At 35.5% G+C, this 27,004-nt stretch overlaps 2 protein-coding genes and 1 long non-coding RNA gene across 6 annotated transcripts in view; 1 reads left to right on the plus strand and 2 right to left on the minus strand.

The window, feature by feature from the left end:
• LOC105217177 (mitochondrial thiamine pyrophosphate carrier) overlaps positions 1–22,140 on the minus strand; it is a 115,745-nt gene extending 93,605 nt beyond the window's left edge. The window contains exon 1 of one of the 4 annotated variants that reach the window (XR_008471877.1): positions 21,648–22,140. The gene's annotated coding sequence lies outside the window, so the exon portion shown is untranslated. The remainder of the gene's footprint in view (positions 1–21,647) is intronic. The other 3 variants (XR_008471876.1, XM_054234134.1, XM_054234133.1) reach the window with 3 other exon arrangements.
• Positions 1–27,004, plus strand: part of LOC105218909 (sodium channel protein 60E) — a 265,193-nt gene that overhangs the window by 209,038 nt on the left and 29,151 nt on the right. Inside the window, exons 5-12 of the mRNA XM_054234121.1 lie at positions 24,494–24,702; positions 24,775–25,102; positions 25,167–25,249; positions 25,325–25,544; positions 25,605–25,739; positions 25,808–26,029; positions 26,096–26,684; positions 26,832–26,920. Coding sequence (XP_054090096.1) covers positions 24,494–24,702; positions 24,775–25,102; positions 25,167–25,249; positions 25,325–25,544; positions 25,605–25,739; positions 25,808–26,029; positions 26,096–26,684; positions 26,832–26,920 — 1,875 coding nt within the window. The remainder of the gene's footprint in view (positions 1–24,493; positions 24,703–24,774; positions 25,103–25,166; positions 25,250–25,324; positions 25,545–25,604; positions 25,740–25,807; positions 26,030–26,095; positions 26,685–26,831; positions 26,921–27,004) is intronic.
• LOC105218908 (uncharacterized) lies at positions 23,534–24,294 on the minus strand. The gene is made up of 3 exons (XR_852118.3): positions 24,139–24,294; positions 23,768–23,856; positions 23,534–23,689 (listed from the first exon to the last, which is right to left on the minus strand). It is a non-coding gene; the product is annotated as an uncharacterized LOC105218908 (long non-coding RNA).

The raw sequence follows: 27,004 nt of genomic DNA on the forward strand, positions 1-27,004 counted from the left end.
TTGCTATCCAATAAAACGGTTCATATTTGACCTACATCGGATCATTCTAACTATGGCAAATAAAACGGTTTAACCATTTAAATGATTTTTTTTTATTTTTCTAGACCTTATATTTCCAGATATGAAGTTTTGTTAAAAGTGGGCAGTACCACACCCTAATATATCATTCAGATTCTACATTGACCGACAGACAGAAATAATTAGAAATACATTACAGAATTGCATGGGAACGTCTAAAACTATTTATCGTCAATTGAATACTAATCGGGCAATTAGTTAATAGTTATATTGAAAAAACTTCACACTTCGTTGCTTCTTCGTGAATTCTTGGCCAAAAGCAGTACTGTAACCCCGATGCCCCAGCCTCCATATTCGCCAGATATGGCTCCGTGTGACTTTTTCCTAGTTCGAAAAATAAAGAGAAACTTAAAGGGTCGTCGTTTTACAAGTATACAAGAAATCGCTGAAAGAACTAAAGGCAATCTCAAAAATCGAGTTTGAGGAGTGTTTCGATGTTTGGAAGAAGCGCTGACATAAGTGCATCAAATCGAATGGAGACTATTTAAAAGGCGGCAAACAAAAATCGATAAATATTTTTTTTTTATTAAAAAAACGAAAATTCCCGTTATTTTATTTCACTTTTACATCAGTTTTCAAAATCAATTTAAGCCTGCCATATGAATTATTAACATATAATTAGTGTCAAATCAAAAAGCACACAAGAGCTTTGAGAAGCGTGTGGAAAATTTAGCCTTAAATATTATTTATCAGCACGCAAGCCAACGGGCTGACGTTGACCAAACAGTTTAAATCGCGAAATTCTAATTGGGCATAAATAAACTGGAAACACACATAAACTTAACCTACACATCTGCGTATATTTATTTTTGACACAAATTTCAAACAAAGCCTCGATCACAAATCTCAACTGCTAATATTTAACATACAAAGCGATAAACAATATACGGTTATATGGACAACTGACCCACAATTTAAAAGAGATTAGGCGGTATTGACTGCGGTCAACGCATCCGAAGCCAAACAACATGCCGAATTGAGCTAATAAAGCGAATGACGTCAAAAGCGCACACGAATCACAAAATGGCAGCCAATTTACCGCCAGCTGTACCCCCAAAAACCAGTTAAAACTGAGGCACGTAACATACAAATGCGAATTTGAAAGTGTACCGTTTGAATTGCCGAAAAGTTCGTACGCTGTCACATGCAGTGATAATGAGTTTCAGCGCATTAACGCGATAACGCCTAAAAGCACACAATGCGAAAGTGTTGTATGGCGTTGTTATGCAAGTGACAGACATTAAAAATCAAAGTAGCCAAACGAAAATGTACATTTAAATGCAAAAAAGCAACAAAAACAACAACATACTATGAGAACTGGTTTTTGCGCTAGTGTGGCATATACTAATTGGCCTTGCATATGGTTACATAACACACACTTCACTTTATTTAAATCTAAATTAGCTTAACCCACACATACATACACGCCAGCAAAATCGTTTCCGCAGCGCATTGGTTGCTGTTGCTGCAAAAACATTGTTTGTCGTGTAGCATACATTCAGGCGCATCGCCTTGCATTGTCTCATTTTGCATGCAAATTGCTTTCATAGCTACCGAGTGCAGCGTCCACTCGGCGCACTCGTGTTTTTTGTTGCTACTGTTGCACTTGCCGCCGACACTATCGCTGCTCGCTGCTCGCTGCTGGTGTTGCATAGCAAATCTGCATGCATTAACATCTATTAGGTACCCGTATTGCGGCAGGTCAAGAGTGTCAGCGTGTCAGGGTGTTAGGCAGAGCGTGCCTAAAAATATGCAACACCACAAAATCGCTTCAATTATGCAAAGTGTTTAGCCAAGATTCAAGATTTAAATGCATATTATTTTTTATTTATTTTTATTTTTTATCATAAAGTGTATTAGCTTTAAGGGCAATTTCATTGAGGGGGGATTTATACACCTTGTTAAGGGACTATACTAATGTGACACTTTCATAAAATCGATTTTTTTTTATTTTTTGCTTATTCGAAAGTTTATACTTTCAAAAATACGCTGTGAAAGCGGTAAGGTATTATCTTGAATAGTTTTTGAATGGCAGCGTTCTAAAGAGCGATCGCTCGCAGACATAAGCCTATATAGTCGATACTTTAAACGCGTTTTTCTCGAAACGACATTTCTCAAAACTGCTGACATCATAACTCAATGAAAAATTGGCCGATAGACTTCAAATTCAAACTGAGTATTCGTGAATATATTTACTATACAATGACCTACAATCTTTTTGATTGGTTGAAAATTGTCAATTTGGCATTTACAAAAGGACCATTTTTTACCTAAAAAAACCTAAATTTTTTTCAGAACTACGCCATTTTGTCAATTTTTGATAGTTTTCAAAAAGCGAAGGTCATTGTATAGGAAATAGATTTAAGTTCCTTTTTGAATTTTTTTGTTTCAGCAACTCATTCGGCAGGAATCATGCCAGCAGTTGGGGAATTTTTTTTAGCATATAACTCCGCTATTTTTCAATATTTTTGTAAAAAAAAAAGTTTTAAATGTAGCTGAAAATATACCTTATTGCGTGCAAAAAACAATCGATCAAGTACTTTCTTTTAAAAAATTCGCGAAAATCGCCTAATTTTTCGTAGGTTACACTGGTATAGCCCCTTAAGCATTGCGAAAATATTCCTTCTCAAAACTGCTTCTATTCGAGTATCATGCATCAATGCTAGAATGACGTCACTTTAGCAAGATTACTCCAAATTTTACGTTTTTTTCAACTTGGAAATGTGCCTAGATAAAGGAAGGTTATCTATAAATATTCTGGAAATAAGAAAATTCCAACGTTCAAATGGAACTTGGCGGAACCTGGAGTCAATTCCCGACCAACTTTCTGACAGTCTTCACTCTGATCAGGCACTGACAAGAAAACAAGCTTGCTTTTTTAATAGAAAGCTCCCTGAAAAAAACCTACGAAATCGACTGACAACTCGTGGAAGACCGAATTTCTTAAAACCAGAAAGGCTATCACCTCAAATCACAGCCAATAAGAGCTAAATCGGTTGTTCCCATATTTACAATAATTTGATATTTCAATTTGGTTGAAGATATTTATTTTTTTATTGGCCTTCATAGATCATAGATCATTTTTTCTTCAGAAGAATTATTTTGTTAGCTCTTTTCAGAAAAGGTTCTAAGGTATCGAAATGCAGATTGCTAACATTCCTGTGTATCAGGGATCTCAGTTAAAAAAGTATTATCAAAAATTCAGTAACGATTTAAAATATGTAATATGTCTGTTTCGAAAAAATCTGCCATCAATATGGATTTCTTCGGAATAGTAATATGTATGTATAATAAAATAATGACTTTTATATATTGTCAGAACAACTTTATCTCCAATAGGAGATGAATCAACTCTTAAAATTCTAGATTCGCGAAAAGTTCAGCCATTCTGTACTTTAAATACTTCGAAACCCAACTTATCTTATCTCGAAAGAGATAAGTGTTAAATAAATAACTTCAGAAACACTAAAAGAACTTTATATTGAAGTATAAAATGCTTTAACATAACTTAACTCCGACATCTTCACTTCATTGGCTCTCTTTTTTATGCAAAAAACTCAAAGTTTTACAACAACAAAATACAATAATTAAGAAACACAGCCAGTTTAATCCGTTGTATGCATTTCTCCACCTAATCCGCTGGGTAAACCGCTCGAAAATTTATGTCCACACTCGAAACACTCACCATTTACTATCGCCGACATTGTCAACTGGCTCCACTTCGTGCTGGCAGTTCGCCGCCGCATTAGCCGTTTGCCACATTTCCGAATACATTTCAAGTCGGTTAACCGTCAATGATGGCAGCAACAAACCGCATTGTGGGGCAAATGCGCTTGCATTCAGCTAATCTGGCTGAGGCGATGAACTAGTAAAGCTGGCAGCTGTTGTGACTCGAAATGGGTGCCTTAAATGCGTATGTGCAGTGGAATTTGTGTATGTATCATATAGGTATGTTGCAGCTTTTGTATATATATGGCATATATGGCATGGTCGGGTGCATGAAAGCTATGTTTAATAGTAGTGACAGTACTTTATTTATAAACTACAAAGGAATTATTATACTATTTTTCTGACTGGAAATTTAGTTAAAATCATTTTTATTAAGCGGCCATAAAGCAATGCCGATGCAACATTGATAAAGTTAACGCGAAAAGAATAAAGAAAAAATTAAAAATATAAATAAAAATAAAATAAGGTAGACCTAATTACGGGTGCAGCGGAATATTATACACTCTAAGAAGTCGTAATATATAATTTCCAGGATCCAGTTAGTATAATTATAGCGAAAAAATACCGATTACAACTGACCAGAAAGACGATAATCATGTCGATGATTGGGTATGTTGAGGTTAAAGAATATCTGGACCAACTTGATATGGTTTGGACAGTCAACCAAATATTGCTCTCGGAAATATTTCGATCCAATTTTATTAAAATAGCTCACATATTGGCCATCATATTTGGTATAAAGTCCACCGGAAGTTCGAAAATCATTATATTAGGTGTACGGGAGTTAGGGAAGTACTGAACCGACTTCATTCAGTTGTAACACTAGACCACATAATTATCAAAATAATACATCCATTTAATTTGTTGAAAATATCTTTGAATTGTACCGACATTATCGGTTTGAAATTTGAGTTCCTCAAATTCGTAATCTGGGGGCTTGAAAAGTGTTAGACCTATATCTATCATTTTGAAATGAGAGCACAAATACCTTGTGATATTTCTACTTTAATTTCGGTCTCTTCATTGCCGCTGGAATGTGAATCCCATTCCATAAGGATTTTAAAGGAATAATTGGTCCAAAATTGTTCCCTTTTTGAAGCAAGATGGAAGTTCAGGTGTACTAGGATGTGGTACTAACTCGAGGTTCTACTCTATATCTCTCTCGATTAGTTCTTGCTATCACAAATAACTATAAAGTAAACAGAACTCTTATTCTCCGTGCAACATGTTGCGAACGTGTAAAAGAAGAGAAAAATATATATCCAGAGCTTTAAAGAAAGTGAATTATGCAGCTGCTCTAACAACCAAAAGGGACATGACAATTTGTTGCGCTTTGTTGCACAACGCTGCCACCAACATCCTTAGTGCTTGCCACTGTCACGATCCGCCTTGCTTCTTTGTTGCCGCCTTCCTTAGTTGGTTGCTTTGCAGTGCGCCCGGCTGCATCCACAACATATTTGCATTTCGTGCATTTGAAGTTGTCGTGTTGTCGTTTATTTTTGTCATATTTACTCTAGATTTTCGTAAAGCTTACAAGTGCCCAAATAAAATAAATTATAAAACCCCAAAAAAATACGGAAAAAAGTAGGAGGAAAAATGTAGCCACAACAAAATGCTGTCACTTGAGTAATGAGCAACAGGCAAGACAACGGCAAAAGCAAGCAGGACGCCCTCGTAGCCAAGCAGCAATCAAGCAGAGTTAACTGTAAACAGCAGCTTACTACAGTTGTGGCCCACTCTCGCTATTTATGTGCATAAAATCAAAGTTATTTACTTTGCTGCTTATGCCACTAACAAGCAACCAAATATATGCAAGCATCTCTCTCTGCACTCCACACCATCTTTCACTCTCTCTCTGTGGATCGTTGCTTTTCCACTTCCATTCGTCCTTTTCATTTTTAATATGAATTTAAGCGAATTTTAAGTGCTACTCAAGTGTTATAAATATTTTCCAGTGCTCGGCATTGTTTTTCAAGCTAGTTGTGTTATGTTGTTCGTGTTTTCTTTATACTCTAGAAACATGTTGCACAGGTGTAAAATAGTTTAGTTCACTTTATAATTGATTGTTGTTATATCGAAATGATGAGAATGTCCAGAAAAGGTCCTTGGGGCACACGCCATACATAGTTAAAGATTTCGACTCGGTAAAGACTCTTAACGGCTCTCAAAAACTATTAGAAAATAGGTGGAACCGGGTTAGACCCTCATAGAACGGTTTTATTCTAAATTCAATTCATAATGTCGGGTTATGAAAGTGGACACACCCAAATAACGCTTTTCGAATTACAAACTAACGAATGACGTCTCTTTGAATTCCATTAGATCATTTGCAATATATAAAAATTCAAGCGCTGATTCTATCTTTCAAATATTACTCAAATAGATATATTTTTCTTTCTATCCTGATATAAGTCTAAGTTTTTAATAAATTATTTTTAAATTTGGTACCAAAAATTTATAAAATCTATAGAAGATGTACTCCCTTTAATTAGGTTCGGTTAGGTTAGGTTTGGGGTAGATCTCTGCAAATGCAGAGAATCTCACTGAGACAGATTCGACTGTCCATTGTGACACCCGTAAAAAACTCCTAACGGATCACTAAGATCCTTATGAAGCTCTTGGACTCAATAATAAAGCTCTTAAGCCGGCTAATGTCGATTCCAGTCACTTCGCTGGGTTCGCAGAAAAAATGCCTACCCAGGTGCTTTAACCTAAGTCTAGCGAATGCTGAACATTGAAGGAGGAATTGCTTGGACGATTCCTCTTCGCCTTCCTCCAAAAAGTTTTGGCAATTAGCGTCTGACATGATCCCTAGCCTCACCGCGTCTGTGCCTATTGGGCAATGACCAGTACGATCGCGGAGAGATGAGCCTTACTGAGCGACAGTAGCTGCAAAGACCGTTTTCGATCAACAGTGGGCAAAAAGACCTCGCTACTGCGCAGGTGCTGGTTGTTCTCCAGCGCTTGGCGAGCTCACTAAAAAGACAGTGTCCAGCGTTCTTTAGCATGTGGACCACGGACTGCCCACATGTTTCCACTCCGGCGACAATATTGCTAGGGTACTCTCTCTTGCAAGCTGATCCGCTTTGCAGTTTCCAGCAATTCCGCGGTGACCGGGTACCCACACTAGTCGGGTTTTGAAGTAGTTCGAAGCTACTGATAACGATGTTAGGCACTCCCTTACTAGCATAGAGCGTACTGTCATGGAATCCAAGGACAGAATTGCCGCTCTGCTATCGAAGTGAATACACACCTCACTGAAGGATACTGCACTTCGAAGCAGTATATCTAGTAGTACTTTGATGGTAGCTACCTCTGTCTGAAAGACGTTGCAATGATCTGATTCCCCACCGGAGGAAACACACTTAGACTATTAAGGACAGTCCTTGTGATGTCAAAAAAGTAACAACTCATTTAAATTGAAGAATCTACAAATCCCCTAGAACCTACCACAGAACTGAAGAGGTTTTTTGCTTCTGCGGTAAAATTTTTAGGTTGACCGCGTGAATCCACATGGGACAATGGCCAATTAGAACCCCTCTGACTAGGGAAAGATTGACCTTAATGGGGGCGAAGAGTTCCCAAGACCTCTTGCGATTTACCTTTGATTAACTTCGATGTTAATATCTTCTTCCAGATCCTATATGTTATGAGTTCCTTTTGGGGGGTTATAATTTATTCTCACTTTTGTACAACTGATCCCTCAATAAATGATGTTTTCCGAGCTCAAATTGTGTCTATAACAATTTCGTACAGAACTATTGTTCCTTCCATTCACACTTCTTATATCCTTCCAAAGTTGGATAGTATTTAATTTTCTGTTCCACCCGCACTTAGACATTGCTTACTTCTTCATTTTTTTCCCATTGACCTATCAAAGCACCCTCGTATTTGCTAGCCGACAAAGCGCAACACTTGTTTCCGCTTCTTTTTTTCCTTCTTTTTTATTTATTTATTTTTCAGCTTGTTCTCCCCATTCTTGTGCTACAATTCTTTTTAACACTGCTCCTAGCACTCTTCGTTTTATTTATACAAACCGGTTGCAAATTAACATGACACTCGTTTAGCGCTGTTACAGCCACTCGGGCGTGTGAGAGACACTTCCTTGTAGCGATGTGCTTAAGCAGTGTTACTAAATATCTACGACATGCGCTAGACACTTTTTTCGGCCATGCACAAACAAACACAGACGCACACACACCCATAGAAGCACGAGCTCAACAACATTTATGGTAAGCGAAACAAGTTGTCAGCAATTTTGCTTTGAGCAGCACAGATTTAATTTAAGCAATTGCTACTCGGCGGACTCATGCACTTTTTATCAGGTAGTGTGTGTCGAATACACGTGCATACAATGTAAACATAACATGGGTGCGCGTTTTCTTTTTGGGCCGACTAGAGTAATGTTTTATGTTAACAACGACAGCCGGATAAGGAGATCAGCTCTCCCAGCAGCATGACAAGATTTTACACCCATACCAACAGTGTGGCATAAACAGCTGCAGGCAACACGGTGTTAAGACAATCTTTTGTAGGTGAAAATATAATGTAACAGTGGCTTTCAAATTACTATAGAACTAAATATAAATAATTCATGAGCAATTTGTTGTAAAAAACTTAAAAAGTTTAAATAATGCTAATGTCCTTAGAGAGTGGCGAATCGAACAAACAACTGGTATAAAACTCTTAAGCCAGTATAATAAGATTTTGTATTGAATGAACTTTATTATAATTTCTAATTTTTTGGACAAGAGCGTGCGGCTCAAACACAGCACCCAGTAAATGGCGGTTCGAAAACGACCGAAACGACTAAGAAGGGAACGACTAAACCGCTGTTTTTCAGGTGAACTTGCCGATAAGGTCCATTTGACCAATAACCACGGTTCAATTTATCAGAGACTGTAGGCTTTTAACAGGCCATTTCCTAATAGCCATGCATGTCAAGTGTCAAACTTAAAGCGATTTGAGAACATCTGGCTTCCTTATCCTCGATTGTTCAGCTTTCACTAGATTGAGGTGGAATCGTCTTGGTTGTCAAACTTTCGATGCACCGGGGCGAATTGACTGCAGTCGGGATTAGCCGCCTCTATAGATTTCAGATAGTGTTAAAGTGCTTCGCTGATACATGAAAGTTCCATAATAGGAGCTTTCACATCACAAAGGAACGATTTCAAACGTCCAAAAATGAACCCCTTGATCTTCGTCTCGAAACCTAAACTTGAACTAACTTCTCTATAAAAGAACTTGGGTGAAGTATCAGTGCCTGAACGTCCTAAACCAGGTTTTTACACTGAAATACCTGATTTTTTTAGGGATCATAGCAGATACATTCTTGTCCTAAAGTCCTATGATGTAGCAACGGCAATGGCAGATTTGAATAACATTATATTTGTCAGAAAATACACTAATTATTGCCGTGCTACATCATAGGGTTCTTTAGGAGAAGAATGGATCTGGATCTAGATAAGAACGAAAGCCGTTCCAAAGCGCTTTTAAGCCTCAAGATAGACATTTATACAATATTATACTTGAAACTACTATCGAATTAAAAATTAAATAAATATTTTCCAACATTTCCACAGCTACCCACTCTTATTGAATAACTTTTCAGTTGAATAAAAATTAAAAATACCAAGAAGATTGCATTCCATCCAACAACCAGTTCTTTTAAAGCATGTAGAGCAATAAGCAATTTTGTAATAGTGCAACAAATAACTGGCTATTATTCCTGCAGTAGGCAAACAATTTAATAATAACTGTTAAGCAATTTTATGCAACAAAAACCACAAAGTATTTGTTGCTTTAACGCTTCCCCTTGTTCTCCTTTAACGCTCACTGAAAACAAAAAATTCAAATTACAGCATTTGTCTTGAAAACAAAGATGGAAAATAAATATAAAAAAAAAATATTTAAAAAAGATAAATAAATAAATGCATAATAAATAATACGAATGAAATAAGTGGAACTCGGAACGTGACGCTACAAAGGCGAAAACAAAGCAGATGTCTTGACCGGCGGTTGCCTGCAATAACAATAACAATAACAAAAGTGCAGCCGAAACAAAAGCAGCTGTGTGGGGAGAAAATTGAATGAAAGCAAAAGCAAAGCTCGCAATAAATTTTTTTTTTTTCACCAAATGTACATGAATGTATGTATGTATGTGTATGTTTGGATTTGTATTTAATTTTAATTTTTGCCGCTTTTTGTTCTAGCTGCAGACGCTACGTGAATAATCGCACGCCAAATAAATATACTAAATAATAATAAGTGAAAGTACTTCAAATACATGTGGAAAATAAAGCAGATTATTTTATTACATTTTGTTACACAACGCTAATTTGAGAATACATAACCATATTTAATTAATAGATTCAAATATTTAATGAAAGATCAGTAGAAATTTAATGGGCCACCGGAGTTGAGGACTCAAAAGATCCGTTTAAATATGAAGTTATGATTTTATGAAATTGAAGTTTCTTCCAAAAATTCGGTACGAAAAACTTTTCTTGTCTTGGATAATTATTCAAACTGAATAAATCCTCTACCAAACATGTCTATTATGCACATATAAAATAATTCCCATCCCTCTCTTTTCCGAAAATTTTTTTAGAGAACTTTTAAGAGCTACCGTGAGTCCGCACCGACTTCATCCTACAAAAATCAATTTTTTTTACGAAAACGGATTGGTATTTACCGCACTGAATTATAGTGGTATATACCACACATGCCTTTAAATTTCACCAAAATTGTTTGACAAGGTTTCACATTTACGTTCCAACACTTCTGTGCAGACGAATGCTGATTTTCTTATAATTTCTGTAAGGTTACGCCGATCTTAGCTGGTATTGATTGAAAAAAAGAAGGCAAACACTGAGTTATAATCCGAAACGACGTCACTTCGCTTTACTACATGGGCTGAAAAGTCTTTGACATTACACTGAATACATGTTCTCATCATAATATCCATCCAGAGAAATTTTTTTATGGTCATCCAACATTTCGATATCGATTTGATAGTGAGGAACCTTGATAACTTCAAAATAGGCGTTTGTTCTAACGGTATCGATGGGAATTGCAATCTCATCAGCTTGGAAATAAGCTGGTGGCCCACAATCTTCATGCATTTCAGCGTTGAATCAGTGATCGTCGAATAAACACGGTAGGCGTGGGTACTGGACGTTGTACCTGTGCGACTGAGAGATCATTCTGCTCTAACGAGGATCGCAGGAGATCCATTGAGCTATTTGCTCTTAGTAAGGTTCAACTCGTTATGAGACCTTAATGGACACTTCCCGATGATGCTAATTATCCTGTCTGCCTGCAAATTGTCAAAGTTGCATGGAAGAAGGTGAGAATTAGACATCGAGACACTTCCTCCTTCATTGTCAAGCTTTCGCTAGAATGTGACTGAAACATCTGGCAAGCACGAGCTTAGGATATTGAACTGTCTCGAATACAAATTTAGTTGTCTCAACAAATTCGTAAAAGGCTCAAAAGCGCTTTGTCCTCACTTGATGGTAATCACAAAAGACTGGCGACTTTAGCTGTCCAAGTGGGATCTCCTATGGTACAGAGATCCGCCCTTTAACCTAAGGTAACCGAACCTTTAAATCTTGACTACCACATTTGAGTGAAATCTTTTTCCAACCAGTCACTTTTTGTGTTTTTTAGGAAAAAAAAAACCATTTAGCTTACTACTTCTTATGGACTAACTTAAGAAAGACTGGATGAAATGTTATAAAATGTTAATTGAAATGTTATGAAACTTCGGCAGTATTAAGGTTAAGGTTAAGATTTTTCAGGTCATGTGTTACATCGTTTCAAATTACAAGGTCACCGCTCCTTTCATTTGCTACCCTTATCAATATCATAGATATTTCAAATAATTAAGAATGCTCTTAGAGATCATTAACTAAGCCAAAGGAAATGAAAAGGGTCGAACTACTTTTAGAATTTACGCAACTTCCAATGTGATTATGTAATTGACACACTAAGTAGAATTTCTTGACGCTCTACTTACACTTCACATTATTTAATTTTATTTTTATTTCTACTTCAATGTATTTGTACTAATTAGCACATTAGACCTAACAAATAAAGCGGCTGGCTATCTTTGCGCACAGAGTAAAGTTTTAATTTCCATTGTTTGTTAGAATGATTGTTGTTGTTTTTGCTGTTGTGCGAGCAGTCTTGCGAAAAACTAGTGTCAAGAGACAACAACAACAACAAATTTGCACAGCTTGAGGTGTCACAACTAAACCGTGGAGCAAATAAATAAACTGGCAGATACAAGCATATAGGTATATATAAGTATTCATTTAGCTTATGTTGTATGTGTTACAGTTACTTAACAGTGTTTGTCGACTACCAAACCCAACAACAACTACAACCCAACACTCACTATGCGCGCTATTGTTTTTGCTCGCTTAAGTTTCGCTTGACTGCAGCAACAAGAGCAAAGTTTTCTTCTTCTTCTTCTCATTTCTGGTTTTTTTTCTTTAATTTTCCGCTTTGTTTTGCAAAAGCATGCACTGCAACAACCACTTTGTATGAAAAGCAAAAAAAAAAAACTAAGAAAGAATAAGTAAATACAAAGCCAATGTTATTTCTGTAGATTCTTCGTTTGTTGTACTAGTGTCTGTGTGTATGTGTGTGAAAACACAGTTATAAACTATACAACTTGCTGGCAACTAACTATTTGTTCCATGCAATCTTTCTATCTCTCACTCTGGTCGCCACTCTCGCTTGATTACTCGCCATGTTTCCCCACAGTGACGTGGAAAAGTGCTTAGAATGAAAAAAGTTGTTTTCCGGTTTTTTCACGCTTTTTTTTTCTTCAACAAGCTCATACATACTACATACTTCACTTTAGTCAGAAACACACATAAACACATAGGAAGTGTGTTCAAAGTTGAAATGAAGAGGATAATCACGGAGCATTATCCCACACACACTCAAAGATGCATAAATAGACACCCACTCATCTATGAAGAATGCATATTCCAGCGAAAATGAATTCGCTCAACCACACATATTTACATATTAAACTAAACTTATATGATATAATAACGGTACATCCTTTTTATTTTGCTCTTTACTTCCTACAAGATCCACTCACAGATTTAACACTAACTTTTGCTAGAAAAATATTTGTAGTTGTTGTTGTTGTTTTTTAGTTTTTTTCTTAATTAAATCAACCTTGTTGATACTTGTATATATTCTTTCTTATTTAATTTTCCTGTTTATTTCACTTAATTCTTAAACAACTTTTTCCTTATGTTTTTCTACTCCTACAACAAAGTTGCTAAAGAGAGTATAATAGTTTTGTTCACATAAAACTAAACGAGTTAGATATAGGGTGATATATATCAAAGTCATAAGGGTGGCCAGTAGATTTGAAATCCGGACGAACGTCCTCTGATAACTTGAGTAAAATGGAGATATAATATCTTAATGAAGCTTGGTACACATATTCCTTGGCACCATGAGACGGTTGGTATTGAAAATGAGCGAAATTGAACCACTGCCACGCCCACAAAATGGCGACAACTTGAAACCTAAAAATTGTCAAGCCATAAATAAAGCTATTAAAGTAAAATTTGGCACAAGCGATAGCACTATGAAGGGGCATACGCCGATGTAATTTTTTTGGGGGAAGTGAGATTGGCCCCTACTAAGATTTTTGTATTATACATATCTCGTAAGCTACTAAAGCTATATCAAGGAAACTTTCAAGAGTCGTTTCTCTTAGGTACTACCTTAACAGTCCAAAAATGGAGGAAATCGGATTATCAACACGCCCACCTCCCTTATAAAGGTTATGTTGAAAACTACTAAAAATGCTTTAATTCAGTAATTGAAACCACCAGAAACCTTAAATTTCATTATAAAGATGGTACAGAAGAGCTGCACTCAAAATGGTATACAGAATTTTAAATGGGCTTGATTTCGCACAAAACCTTTTCGCCGAAACTACTCGACCAATTTCAATGAAATTCGGTTCACAATATCTTCCTGGCTTCCCAATGATATGTTGCAAAAATAGTTCAAATCGGTGCATAACAACGTCTACTTCTCGTACATAAGAACTTTGAAGTCGATCTGAATCGTTGACTTTACAAATATTTAAAGTAAACACTAGTGAAGATATCGAAACAGAATTTTTCAAAAAACACTGCATTTAAAGAGTGGCATCGCCCTTCTAAATATTACCGAAATTGGTACATAAGTTTTCAAGATCCTATATATATCGAATATGAGAACCTCAGTACTTCTAACAATTTTTACAGAAAATATAGGTAAGTCTCTCAGTTATTTTGAAGAAATTCAGAGGGAATATGTTTCTTCTAATAATATGTCTGCGTGCCAAAAATGAGCTCCTAGCTCCCATAGACCTAAAATTAGGACTTTCAATGGACTTTATACCATATATATGCCGAATATGTGGGTCAAATTGTTTGTTATATCAATAAAATGAAATAAATAAATTGCGAGAGTATAAAATGTTCGGTTACACCCGAACTTAGCCCTTCCTTACTTGTTTTTATTTTTGTTTTACCCTTTATTCTATTATCCTTTTTACGGTCCAGCTCACGCGGCAGCGACAGCAGATAGTGGAAGAAAGATTTATGTGCGTTTTGTGAAATTAAAATGCATGAAATTAATTGTTTGGTTGTTTCCACTCGACTTTATTAAATTCCCGCTGTTTCGACATTTGTTTTATCATTTCCCTTGTTCTTTTTGTTTTTGTATAGCTGTAATTCAGTTATTCTGCCACGCATTGCTTTGTTGTGTCTAATTTTTGGTAGTAGTGCTCATAAATATTAAATTTCTTTCGAATTGTTGCCACTTGTTTTGGCAAACACTAAGCGAGATTGTAGATACATATTTGCAAACATATTTATCAAAATAACGGTTTATTTGTAAGGCCATCAACATGGATGTATGAAACTTCGTGGTCATTGAATTATAATTAAGGTATTTGTTTGGGAATTAGTTAGATGGGAGAGAGAGTAATATGGAAAAATAAATAGTTTAATGAATTTTTTTATTATGATAAAGGGTGGTCCGGTTTTGTTTATTTTCTTGGAATAATCTTACATTTTATCCGCTTTGACAAAGAAATACAGCAACTAAGTATTAAGCACAGTTACATTGAGATCTATGTAAATACCACGTGAAAAGGTCTGGTTAGACCTAACATTCGGAAGACTGATGTACAAAATAACAACCATCGGGCTCATATCTAACATTTAACCCCGGAATCTAATCGACAATCAGCTATCAAGTTATGATGTCTAAATATATCTGAACATTCCCACATTCCAAAAAAAAATCACAGAGATCGACTATAGCTTTATTGGAGCTTTTGAATAAGATAATCGCAAAAAATCAGACGCGTTTAAAAAAAAGAAAGAGGATCATGACATTGTATGAATTGGGGCTTTGAATTGTTACAGTTTCCAACTTACTCTACGGATATTGTCCCGAACTACTCTTTCTTGACCTCAGACTCGAGACAGAGAAATTTTGGGACAATGGAGAGATAATTATCTACACTGAAGCAAAAGACAAATTGTACTACAAATACGATATCGAAATATAGGAGGCTATAATCGGTGTATCGGCCTCAATGGCAATTGTGTTACATTTTTCATTTTCTTTAAAATGATACGAACTTAAATATTTACATAAGCTTTAAGAGGATAAAACGTTCTGCAACTCTTTGTCAATATTCTCGCACAATTCCGAGAGTCTTCTGCGAGACCAAAAGTTATAAAGGGTTTTTCTGATCTAACAACGTTCGGAGTCAGTGGCTTCAACTATAAGGGCGCTACGTTCAATTTAAGGTAGTCATAATCGTCCTGTCTGAACGCTCAATGATAACCGAATCTAATATCCTAATTGGATGGTATGGACTTGGGAAACCAAGTTTGCTGAAGGTGTTATCTCATGAAAATTGGGTTCAGCGTCTGGACAATAGTACCCGTGGTGGCCATGCAGAAGAAATCTAGTTCCACACATAATAGCATCGAATGTACTTTCCACAGGAATAAAGAATTTCATTGATATCCCATTAATATCTTTTTTAGCGCTCTTATTGAAAGCCCCTTTATAAGCCAATTCAGTTTCAACTGTTTTTTCTTATAGATTTTATAAAACTTTCTTTATCTATTAGTATTATATGTTTGGCCTTAATATCATTATTTCCTATTTCTTAAAATAAATTATTAATTCTCGCATTTATACCGAATAGCGAAGATAATGACAAATATTACGTAGAATAGATATCTGAATGCGTCTGAATAGTCTCTAAGAAGTTGTGCGCACTCCTCATACTCTTGTGTCTGAAGTGTTCTGTAAAATTGTCGAACTATACCCGAGTTTCGCAAATAAAAATAGATAAAATGTCTCTTGAAGATTAGTCGAAGCAAACTAATAAACTTTTATAACGAAGTTGGAAATAATGCTTCTGTTGCTCTTATCGTTAGAAAATATGATCTTCCGATTCAAAATCGGTTACCGTTCCAACCACTATACCACTAATTATGGTGGTACTATTTGAAGATACTAACGATGAAGTTTAAGTTTTTCAAGATCTCATGCATTATTTGTCTATAGATATCAATTCAAAGTGAGCCACCTATCTTCAGAAAGCTCCTAATTTATATGAAATCATATTATAAAATCCCTTTTGACAATATTAGCATAAATAGTTATTAAGCAAATAATTAATGTAATTATGACACGAGACAAAGTGAACGAGAAACCCAAAGAAACAAGCAAAGCGGTAAATACAAATAAAACAGGGGCAAATAAAATAGAGGAGGTATGGTTAAAAAGTAAAACAAGAACTTAATGAGCGCCACGAAAACCATTTAGCCCCATTGGAAATGGGGAAGGAACACACATAAAAATAATGAGGCCTAATAAAAATCGTAAAAACGTGAACGAAAACACATAAATAAATTTATTTTGTTTATAGACGCTGGTGGAGCACACACAGCAGCGCACACCGTATAATAACGGTAGTATGACGAGGCGATACGATGCTATGACGCGGATAATGATGGCAATGATAAGAGTTGATGGCACAACGTTGTCGTTGACTTTATTGTTGGGGGAAGCCGCTGCTATTTACAGTTAGCTGACGTTTGCCTAGTAAAAATGTCAAAAACACCGTAAAGCTGATAAGAAGCAATGTTGATGTCAAACGATTAATATGACGCGTGATAAGCTTACAACTTTAAGCGTTGCTTATGAGTAGAAGAATATTTGAAACCCCGTGCAACACAAGCGCGTGTGAATTTTTACCAAGAGCTTTTGATTGTTCCAGCGTGGGTCTTGTAAAATTTTTAGTGCAAAGGAGATGATAAGATCTTATTTATAAAAGAGTAAGAATTTAAAATAAGGCATTCCAAAGGAACCGAAAACTTCGATTGTAGTATTGTTGTTCTAACGGTAGGTTACAAGAATCGGATATTTTCGACGACGATGAACAGGAATGTTAGAAAGTTATGTCAAGGGAACGGATGATTAGTGTCATATGGGGACTGGAATCTTAATAGTTGAAAGAGTCGAATGAATCGCATGAAATCCGGTTCTTCGATACAGAAATTAAGCCGAATTTCTTGAAACTCACCAGTCAACGACTCAGATTTCTCAGTCCAAACCCAGATAGATACTTAATATCACGTTTTGTAGACACGTTGTTACTTTCCAGACCCCGACAAACCCGGATAACATTTCCCATCTAGTTCATATGCATTTATTCATCGCACGCCGTGATCTAGGGAAGACCACGACCATGATACCTGCATTGAGATTCCATTATACAATTTTTTTGGGTGATTATCCAAGGCTTTGGGTATAAAATTGGAGCTCCAACGAACCCAATATTCCTAACTTTCTACTTTGTGTTTTTATTAATGTATATATGTCCGCAAAACATGTTCCATAGTCAGACACCCTATAAAGGGTCCTACAACCCAAATGAACAAGTAAATGTCAACAATGTGAAAAGGTGTCTAACTAACAACGGCCTAGGTAAAGGTATTATGAAGCTTGAAAGTAAGAAGCCTCAAAGTATGCAAATAACTTTTTATCACACCGCTATTAAAAGTAAATCAGGCAAAATGCCAGTGGAAATATTTTCCACCTACAACTGACTGACTGACACAAAGCGAATGAACGCGACAGGCAACAACAACAACGTGGGTGGCAAATATTATATTATATAAATAGGCAGCCGCGACTTAGAAATGCTGTGAAGGACACAGCGACATAGCCGGCAAAATGGCAGCTGCGAAACGGAAATGAACCGCTTTTGCTAGCATTTATGGCATTAAGATAACTTAACAACAAATAGAAAACAAAGAGCGCGGCGCTAACGAACTGCCAAACGTAGCGAGATGGAAATTTCAAAAAGGATACAACAGTCAACGCAACAATGAAAGAAAAAAATATTTTTTTGATGCATAAAATAAAGTGAAAGTTGAAAAGGTTAAGTGAGGAAAATAGGCGAAATGTAGGAGACAGCGAGAAGGTAGATACCAGTGGTTGCGTAAAAAGCCTGGCAGGCAGTTAGACGACGAGGGAATTTGCTGCGTCATAAACGCTTTAATTTCCGCCCAAACTGACAAGCGGGCGCGCTCTCGGTTTCATTGTAAATTGTGCTTGGTTTGTAATGTGCTTTGAAAATCCCGCAATAAACATTTTCACCACCATTTGTTTGGTAAACGCCCTTTTGCGCCCTCAAGTATGCATTGCTAATAATACAAGAGGCCTATAGCTTGGGTATAAAATATAAAGTTGAAATGGAAATGAAAATGAAAATGAAAATGAAAAAGCCAAAGGATTGTAACACAATACGGCAAGTAGTATGGCTTACTCAAGGACACAGCATCCTTTAGTCAGCGTAAGCGTTAATAGAACAATAGCGTTGGACTAAAATGAAGCGCAGCGGTTGCTGAAGATGAGGCGAAAGATCAGTGAAAGTAAGAAGAACATATTCACTGTTTATATATATAAAGATATATAAGATATGTACATACATATGTATGTACATACATGTATATATATTTCTTTATTTTCACATAGTTTTCAAAACAATTGCCATTGTTGTCCAACAAACAATAGTTATAGTGCAACTGCGCCCGCGCGCTTTTATTATGCTGCTGAACTCAATTTTCACACTTTAGATAAAAGTTTTGCCAACTCACATACTTTTACACATATGCCCAACGTACTTAAGTATATTCTTAAGTGAAAAAAATAAGTACAAGGAATACAATATGTGACCAAGTTTAATGTGTACAAAGGCAAACTGCTTAATGTTATGCGCTAGTTTCACTACAATATTTATATGTACATATACAAAATTATATGTTATCTTCACAATTCTATTATACACTTGACGCCTATTTGCAACTACACAGCTAGTTGAGACAACACAGTGGCAGATTTAATAAGCGCACTGATATTATCCACACTCTGCCACAACTTTACCCAGTCCACCACATAACCAACCACATTGTTTATAAGTGTTTCCCTCTACACAGTTTCAGCATTTGCTTATTGTCTCGAGCCATTTATTGCAGTTGCTTTCGCGTGCTTCCTTTATTGTTATAATTTTGCTTCTTTGTAAGGTTGAATGAGCCTGAAATTGCCGCAACGTGGCTTTAATTAACATCTTAGCCGAGTTTATTTCTTTCTTTTTTAGATATTTTCAGGTAATTTGTGCGGCTTATCTTATGAGTTTCCTAATGAGTAGAGAGAAAAATTAATTTTTATCGTAACTTAATATTACTGGCATTATTTTTTCATAAATTTTGGTTTCGCGTAGGAATTTTTGTGGTTTTTTATATTTGTCAGCGGATTGCTTTTTTGCTTTTTTCTCAAAGTAATAAATCTCATTAACCAGTTTTTAAATAAAAAATCTTAATTAGATTTATGTCACTTTTTAAAAACACGTTTTCTTAATTTATTGATCACAATAAACAAGTAAAAACAAAAGAAAACGCCCTCAACTTTGCAATGTGTTTCAATAAAATTTTAGAAGAATATTGCAGTGTATTTTGAACAGTTTAGTTAGACAACTCTCAAACTGATTAAGTATTCTTGTTTAAGCACTCACTCATTAGACACTCAGAAATGACCTAATTTTACTTTTAATTAATTAAATACCACAAATTACACTTGAGAACAAATGTAAATTATTTTCTTTCACATAATAGCAAAATCTTCTTGCTTCCAATAAATCGTCAAGAGTTTTGTTAGTGCTACTTAATAGCTATATCGAATTTAATATTTAAAAACTAGATTGTGTATATGTATATTAATTTTATCAGCAGTCATTGAAAGTAAATATTTAAACTATACAAAATAACATTAATCATTGCCCTTATCTTTTTAAAAATGTTTTCTACTAATAGCACAAGCTTAATAGCATTAAGTCCAATCAAACATATGTTTTTATAGCCATAAATTGGTATACACATATTTATAAAAACTAAGTAAGAAGACAGCTTAGCAACTATTTTCATATAAACTCATTCAAATACAAATATTTTTTGCAAAATAATTTTTCTGAAAGCACACTGTCAAATTTAGAAATACAACAATGAACTACATACTAACATATAGTACGTGTTAATTTCTTGCTTTCTTAAAAAATATGTTTTTTAGTATTCAAGTTATAATCAAATCAGAAGCATTTAAGCCAGCATAAATACACAAATAATAAATAAATATGTAGAATCTACATTGTAGATACATATATATTAATGTGCACAGGTAAACATTAGTTAGAAAACTCATACTAATTTCCCACAAGAAAAATCAAACTTCCGCAGTACCTGCAGTGCCCCTAATATGCATAAGCGAAGCGTCACGTAGTCAAATTATTATTTCAACTGACTAAACAAACTCAGCACGTATGTACATGTGTAGCCAAAATTGTTGGTTTTTGTTTTTTAATGTATCACTTTCATGCGACTTACTTTGTAATCAGTTAAAGATAATTGTTAAGGCATCTACCTAATCTTGACAGTAGACCAATAAGAAAAGCATTGTACTACAAAAATAAAGGTAATCAACTACTTACTACCCACTCTTGGCAAACAAAACAAAAATTATATGCACATAGATAGGTACAACGAACAACAACAAAGACAACAGCCGGTATTTGTAGTAGGTAAACAAGTTATGTATTTGGTATGCAAACTTGACCGGCGGAGAAGCGAAATGGCGCGACGTCGCAACCAAAAAGCTAAAAACAAGAATATTTCGAAGTCACATCAAAAGCATACGCAGTGAACTTCGAAAAAAATGCGCAACAAAAAATTGTACAGCTGTGGTCATTCCAATTGAATTAGAGCGCATATATGTATGTACATATGTATATTTTTTATTTTATAAAATTTCATTTGTTGCGTCCTTGATTATTCAAATACTAAATCACCAGTCAAAAAACACACTTTTTGTTGCATTTTTGACTGATAACTTCGAATTCTTATTGGAATACCAATTGGAAATGTTGATGCTTGCAAAATTGTTTGCAAAACTTCGCGGAATGTCACAATTTGTCAAGCAGTTTTTTTATACAAATGCATAAATGTATAATAAGTGGCGATTATCGTTTAAAATTAGCACATTCACGCACAATTTGCTATGTATAAATACACGCTTTAACCGCAAAAGCATCGTTTGGCGCAACAACAAGAATAAGCACTCCGATACCCGTAATCTCTTCCCAATAAGAATATCATACATACATACATATAACAAAAATGTCAATTATGCCGCATTTTGGCGTATATTCAATTGAAAATTTCACTCACCAAATTATTATTTTATTATAATACCACAAACTTGTCTCAAAATTGCATAATTGACAATTTTTTTCTGTTACACAATTACCGCAAAATGTACAAATATTCTTGTTGACCACGCTATAAGCTAATTTTTCCATACGATAGCAAACGACGCGGCGAAACGAATGTAAACAATAGGAAGAGTGTTCGAAACTCGAAGCCAGATGTTGCCGACGCTGAAAGCTTTGCCAGATGTAAAGACTAAAAATTTATGTTGAATGTCATATTTTGTCGCAGTGCTTTCAAGTTCAAATTATCACAAAGTTTATTTTGAATATTCAAATTTTATGATAGAAAGTATACGCTACCATTGTTACATTGTTATTTTTAATATACAAGTTATTTAGTTAAAAATATAAATTGGATTACTGATACGACACTGTAGTCACCGAATTCAAAATGGTATCCGATGGCTGCCATTCGTTAAAAAATTACAAAGCTATTACAACAAAAACTTATACACTACGAATTCACTGTTGAAATATAGCGCGCAAAAGTGTTCATACGCATAGAAAAACGACTGACTTTCATAATAAAGCTAACTAATATTCATTGTAAACTAAAACCATGCTAGTTATAGAAAACTGACTGTATACTGAACAGGTTTGTATTTCAACTGTTCCAATAAAAGAATTGCATCCTGTTGGTAAGCTGGCGCATGAGAACAAACGCTTCCGTTTCTAGATTCTTTACATTTATTTGAGCTCCAAGCTTTAAAAGAGTTGAAGTCAATTCGGACCCACGCAACCGGAAAGAGCACATGTCATTAAGATCTACATGCGAACATACCGAAGTACTAGAACTTGAACAAACACAACATCCAATTCAGTTCCTTTTCTTTTTCTCTGATAATTAACACAAGCGTGTTTTAAGCTAATTCGATAACCACGTTTCTTAATAGTGCAAACAAGTCAAAATACATTAGAGTTCATCTGTTTTAAACTGCAAGGGTATCAGTGCTTTCATTTAAAAATTTCAATTCTTTGGAAAACTATTATCCATGTACATATGTATGAAAGTACAAGGCTCTCTAGAGGTTTAAGCAAAAAATTTAAATACAATGAAAACCATCTACATTCATACATATGTATGAAAGTGCAAAGCCATCAAGAGAATTCAATGTGTCCAAGTATGTTTAGCTGCTTTAACTTTAACAATATCAATAGCTAATATATTCAACTGCATACTCAAGTAACTGTCTACACCTATACCATATACCACGCTTTCGACCATTTTCTTCAATCTAAGCGGCATCGTAGAACATGGATCGTAATTATGTCCTAATAATGCAAGAATCAAGCTTGGAACTAAATGTTTCCAATGCGCAAATATAGTTCCAACTGATTAACATACAACCCTTGTTTGCTCATAAATTGATTATTACCGTTTCTTCTAGAAATCTACTGTAACTTCAAACATAATTATTTTACAAAATCTCTAAACAAATATTAAACTACAAATAATTTTAGCTGGCACATGCTATCAGCTACGAATGCCTCTCAACTATTTTATGCCATTATTGTTTTAAATCGTGCTGAGCTAAGTCTCATAAATTACATTAAAGGTTTCCTTAATAAAATCAAACAACTTTATAAAAGCCAACTATCTCAAACTACTAGCTAAATACTAAAACTTCATTACAATTCAATTGGATAACAAACACATGCTATTCCGGTCAGCAACTGCTTTCTACTTGGCAAATCACACTGTAGATATATTTGAGGTTATGTTATGTTAAAACGTGGTTTAGTATTTGAACACATTTTGTAACACCTAGCGTTATTGAGTGTTACCATAAGCCACATCTTATACACTTATAAAAATCTACTTCCATTTCAAATAATAAAAATCACTTTTTATAATTCTTTCACCTCCAGCAAAAATTTAAAGAAATTCTTTATTTCAAACAATTTACACTTTAATGTAAACTTTCCGAAACGCCTCCAAAAAATTTGGTAGCGAAATTCTTACTCGAAGCTTGGGATGTCAGGTTGAAGCGTGTAAAAAACCTGTAACAAAATATGAAGAATTTTAGTTGCATGCCATTTGGAGCGCTAGCGCTTCGCGTTGTAATGACGAATACTTACATTCTTCAGTGCCGTCAACGGGTTTATTTGGACCTTGCGCGCATCTTCCTGCGTTTACGCTTCAACCTCCGCATACGCTTCTTACGCCACTATAATAGCAATTAAAGAAAAAATACACAAAATTAGTAAAAATCCACAAATTGCAAGAAATTTTCAGCAAAATTGTCAATTCAACCACGTGTGTATACTAGAATTTACAGCAATGGCGGCCGGCCGCAAGAAAAATTGATTAATAAGGTTTAATTAATCTTTTTAAGCTCGTTGATATAAAAATTAAACATTTATAACACTTTGCAATCATCAAATTCCAATTGTTGGTTTATTACTTTACATATATTTTTAACACTTTATACACTTTTAGGAAAATTTACCTTAGCTCTCATTTTTCTTTCTTCACACGAAGACGGTTAAAGAACGAAAGAAAGATGAACGGAACTTCTTTCGCAAGACGACTTTTTGTGAACAGCGCTGCCAACAGTGCCATATGAAGCGCATGCGCTGAACTGGACAGGGTTGATTTTTTATGTTGACACTAGATGTCGCATGGGGTTGCAATTCGCTGACAGGAAATTAGTTTCTTTAAATGGCCGCTAGAGTTTTGTAATTTGAGCGGTCTGATTAAGCGTCGAATTTATAAATATACAATTTAATATTTCCAATTAAACTTTGTATTATAAATTATAAAATATATTAGCAATTTTTAATGCATTTCTTCTTCAATTGCAGACATTCTGTGTGGTCTCCAAACGTTTTCGTAAAAACTACATACACCGCTTCACCGGTACGAAGAGTCTCTTCCTTTTCCATCCATGGAGTACGGCGCGTCGTGTCTGCGTCTACATAGCAACGAATCAATTCTTCGACTACTGCGTCATGGCCACAATTCTGTTCAATTGCATTTTTTTAGCTATGACCGAGACGGTGGAAGAAGCCGAGTATGTTCCTAAAAAAATATTATAACCTCCCTGACTGCAAACTATTCATACATATCCTTTTCCTGTTTACAGATACATCTTCCTTGCAATTTATTCCATTGAAATGGTGATTAAAATCGTTGCCAAAGGCTTCCTACTCAACAAGTACACCTATCTGCGCAATCCATGGAATTGGCTGGATTTCGTGGTTATAACTAGTGGTTATGCCACTATCGGCATGGAGGTGGGCAATCTGGCCGGTTTACGTACATTTCGCGTGTTGCGCGCCCTAAAGACTGTTTCAATAATGCCAGGACTAAAGACTATCATTAATGCACTCTTGCACTCATTTCGCCAATTGGCCGAGGTCATGACATTAACCATTTTTTGCTTAATGGTCTTCGCACTATTCGCACTGCAGGTTTGCCTAGAGACAACGTATAAATTTAGGAAAGAAATTTTAAAATGTAGTTTTGTCATTATAGGTTTACATGGGTGAACTGAGAAATAAGTGTGTTAGAAATCTTCCAGACGATTGGGTTAATACCACAGACTTGGAGTGGCGCAGGTGCGTACTTAATTAATTATGGAATATTTTAATAAATTTTTAATATAAATTAACATTGATTTGTGTGGCCAACAGCTGGATCAACGACACAGACAACTGGCTGTACGATGACGAGGAAATGCCAATGCTTTGTGGCAATCTGACTGGCGCTCGCCACTGCCCTACGGATTACACTTGCCTTTGTGTGGGTGAGAATCCAAATCACGGTTATACGAATTTCGATAACTTTATGTGGTCCATGCTAACAACCTTCCAGTTGATTACATTGGACTATTGGGAGAACGTGTACAATATGGTTAGTATTATTGTTGATATATAAAATTATTTTTCGTGAAAAAATAATTTTTGATTTCAGGTATTGGCCACATCTGGTCCCATGAGTGTGTCATTTTTTACCGTGGTTGTGTTTTTTGGCTCATTTTATTTAATTAATCTAATGTTAGCCGTAGTTGCACTAAGTTACGAGGAAGAAGCCGAAATCACAAATGAAGTGAGTCGCCAAATACCCATGATATTTTTTTCTCTTTAATAGTTTTATTTTTATTCTAATTTTTTTAGGAACGCAAGAAAGACTTATTGGATCATCGCGATGATTCAACATTTAGCTTCGACCCGTCCGTTTTAAATGTTAAAAAATTAAATAAGAACAATAAAAAGAAGATCGATTCGCGTAAGGGTGTACTGCTAGCGTCGTACAGTAAAAAGAAGACACGTCGAAAAAAGGTTAAAGGTGGAAAAGACGGTGCCAACAACAATAATGATAGCAACGGAAATGGCCAAGTAAATTTTGAAAACTATCAGTCAATTAATTTTTTATATTTCCACATATTTCACTCTAACACACAGAATAAAAGTAGATCCGTTACGCCCAGCCCCGGTCCAAGTCCACGTCATAGCAATGCTGAACGTCCCAAACAGCTGCAGCTGCAGCTCACCACCACCCCTCAACAGCAGCAGCAGCAGCAACAATTATTGCCAACTACACCTATTGCCCAACAACAGCAACAACTTAACGAACAACAACAAATATCACAAGCAACACCACAAGCGCTAACACCGAAAGAAGCGCAGACTGCACGCACACGTATTTGCTTCCAAGAAGATGGCAATAAAAATCCAAATATGCTATATCCATCCGATTATAAAGGCCAATTGCTGCCTGGTAGCCGTCAGGCCAGTTCCAATTCGAGTGGTGTAAATCGTGAGTCATCACAAGACGATTCCGGTGTGGTGGATGATCATGAAGAGCAGGAAGCCGGCACCGAAATGGTGAATGTATCCACAGTGGAGCTGCCAAATGAGTTGACCTCCGTTACGTTGGCGCTGTCGCCGCGTGAGGTGCGTCTCATCAAGTGCAATGGCAACATTGCACGCATTAAGAAGCATAACATTTATGCGCTGCATCAGGAATTTTCCTCGGAAATTGTGGTGATCGGTGAGTGCATGGAGGATTTTTTAATATTTTCTCGAAAGTGAAGCAAGTTTTAGTTTGGAAAAGTTTAATGAGTAAAAATATTTTGTTTACTATTGCATTAGGGCTGTCCCTTTATTATAATTTTGCATTAACATTTTTGCTTTTCAGATGATCTTCCCGATCGTAATTGTGATAGATGCATACAATGTTGCGTCAACTATGAAGGTTGGCTGCAGTTTCAAAACTGTCTCTATAAGGTAAAGAAATCAATATATGTATGTCTATATATAAAATAAAAGTAAAAAATAAAATATTTTCAAAAAAAAAATGAATAATAAAAA

This window comes from Zeugodacus cucurbitae, chromosome 6 (genome assembly GCF_028554725.1).
Source record: "Zeugodacus cucurbitae isolate PBARC_wt_2022May chromosome 6, idZeuCucr1.2, whole genome shotgun sequence".
NCBI classification, from domain to species: Eukaryota; Metazoa; Arthropoda; class Insecta; order Diptera; family Tephritidae; genus Zeugodacus; species Zeugodacus cucurbitae.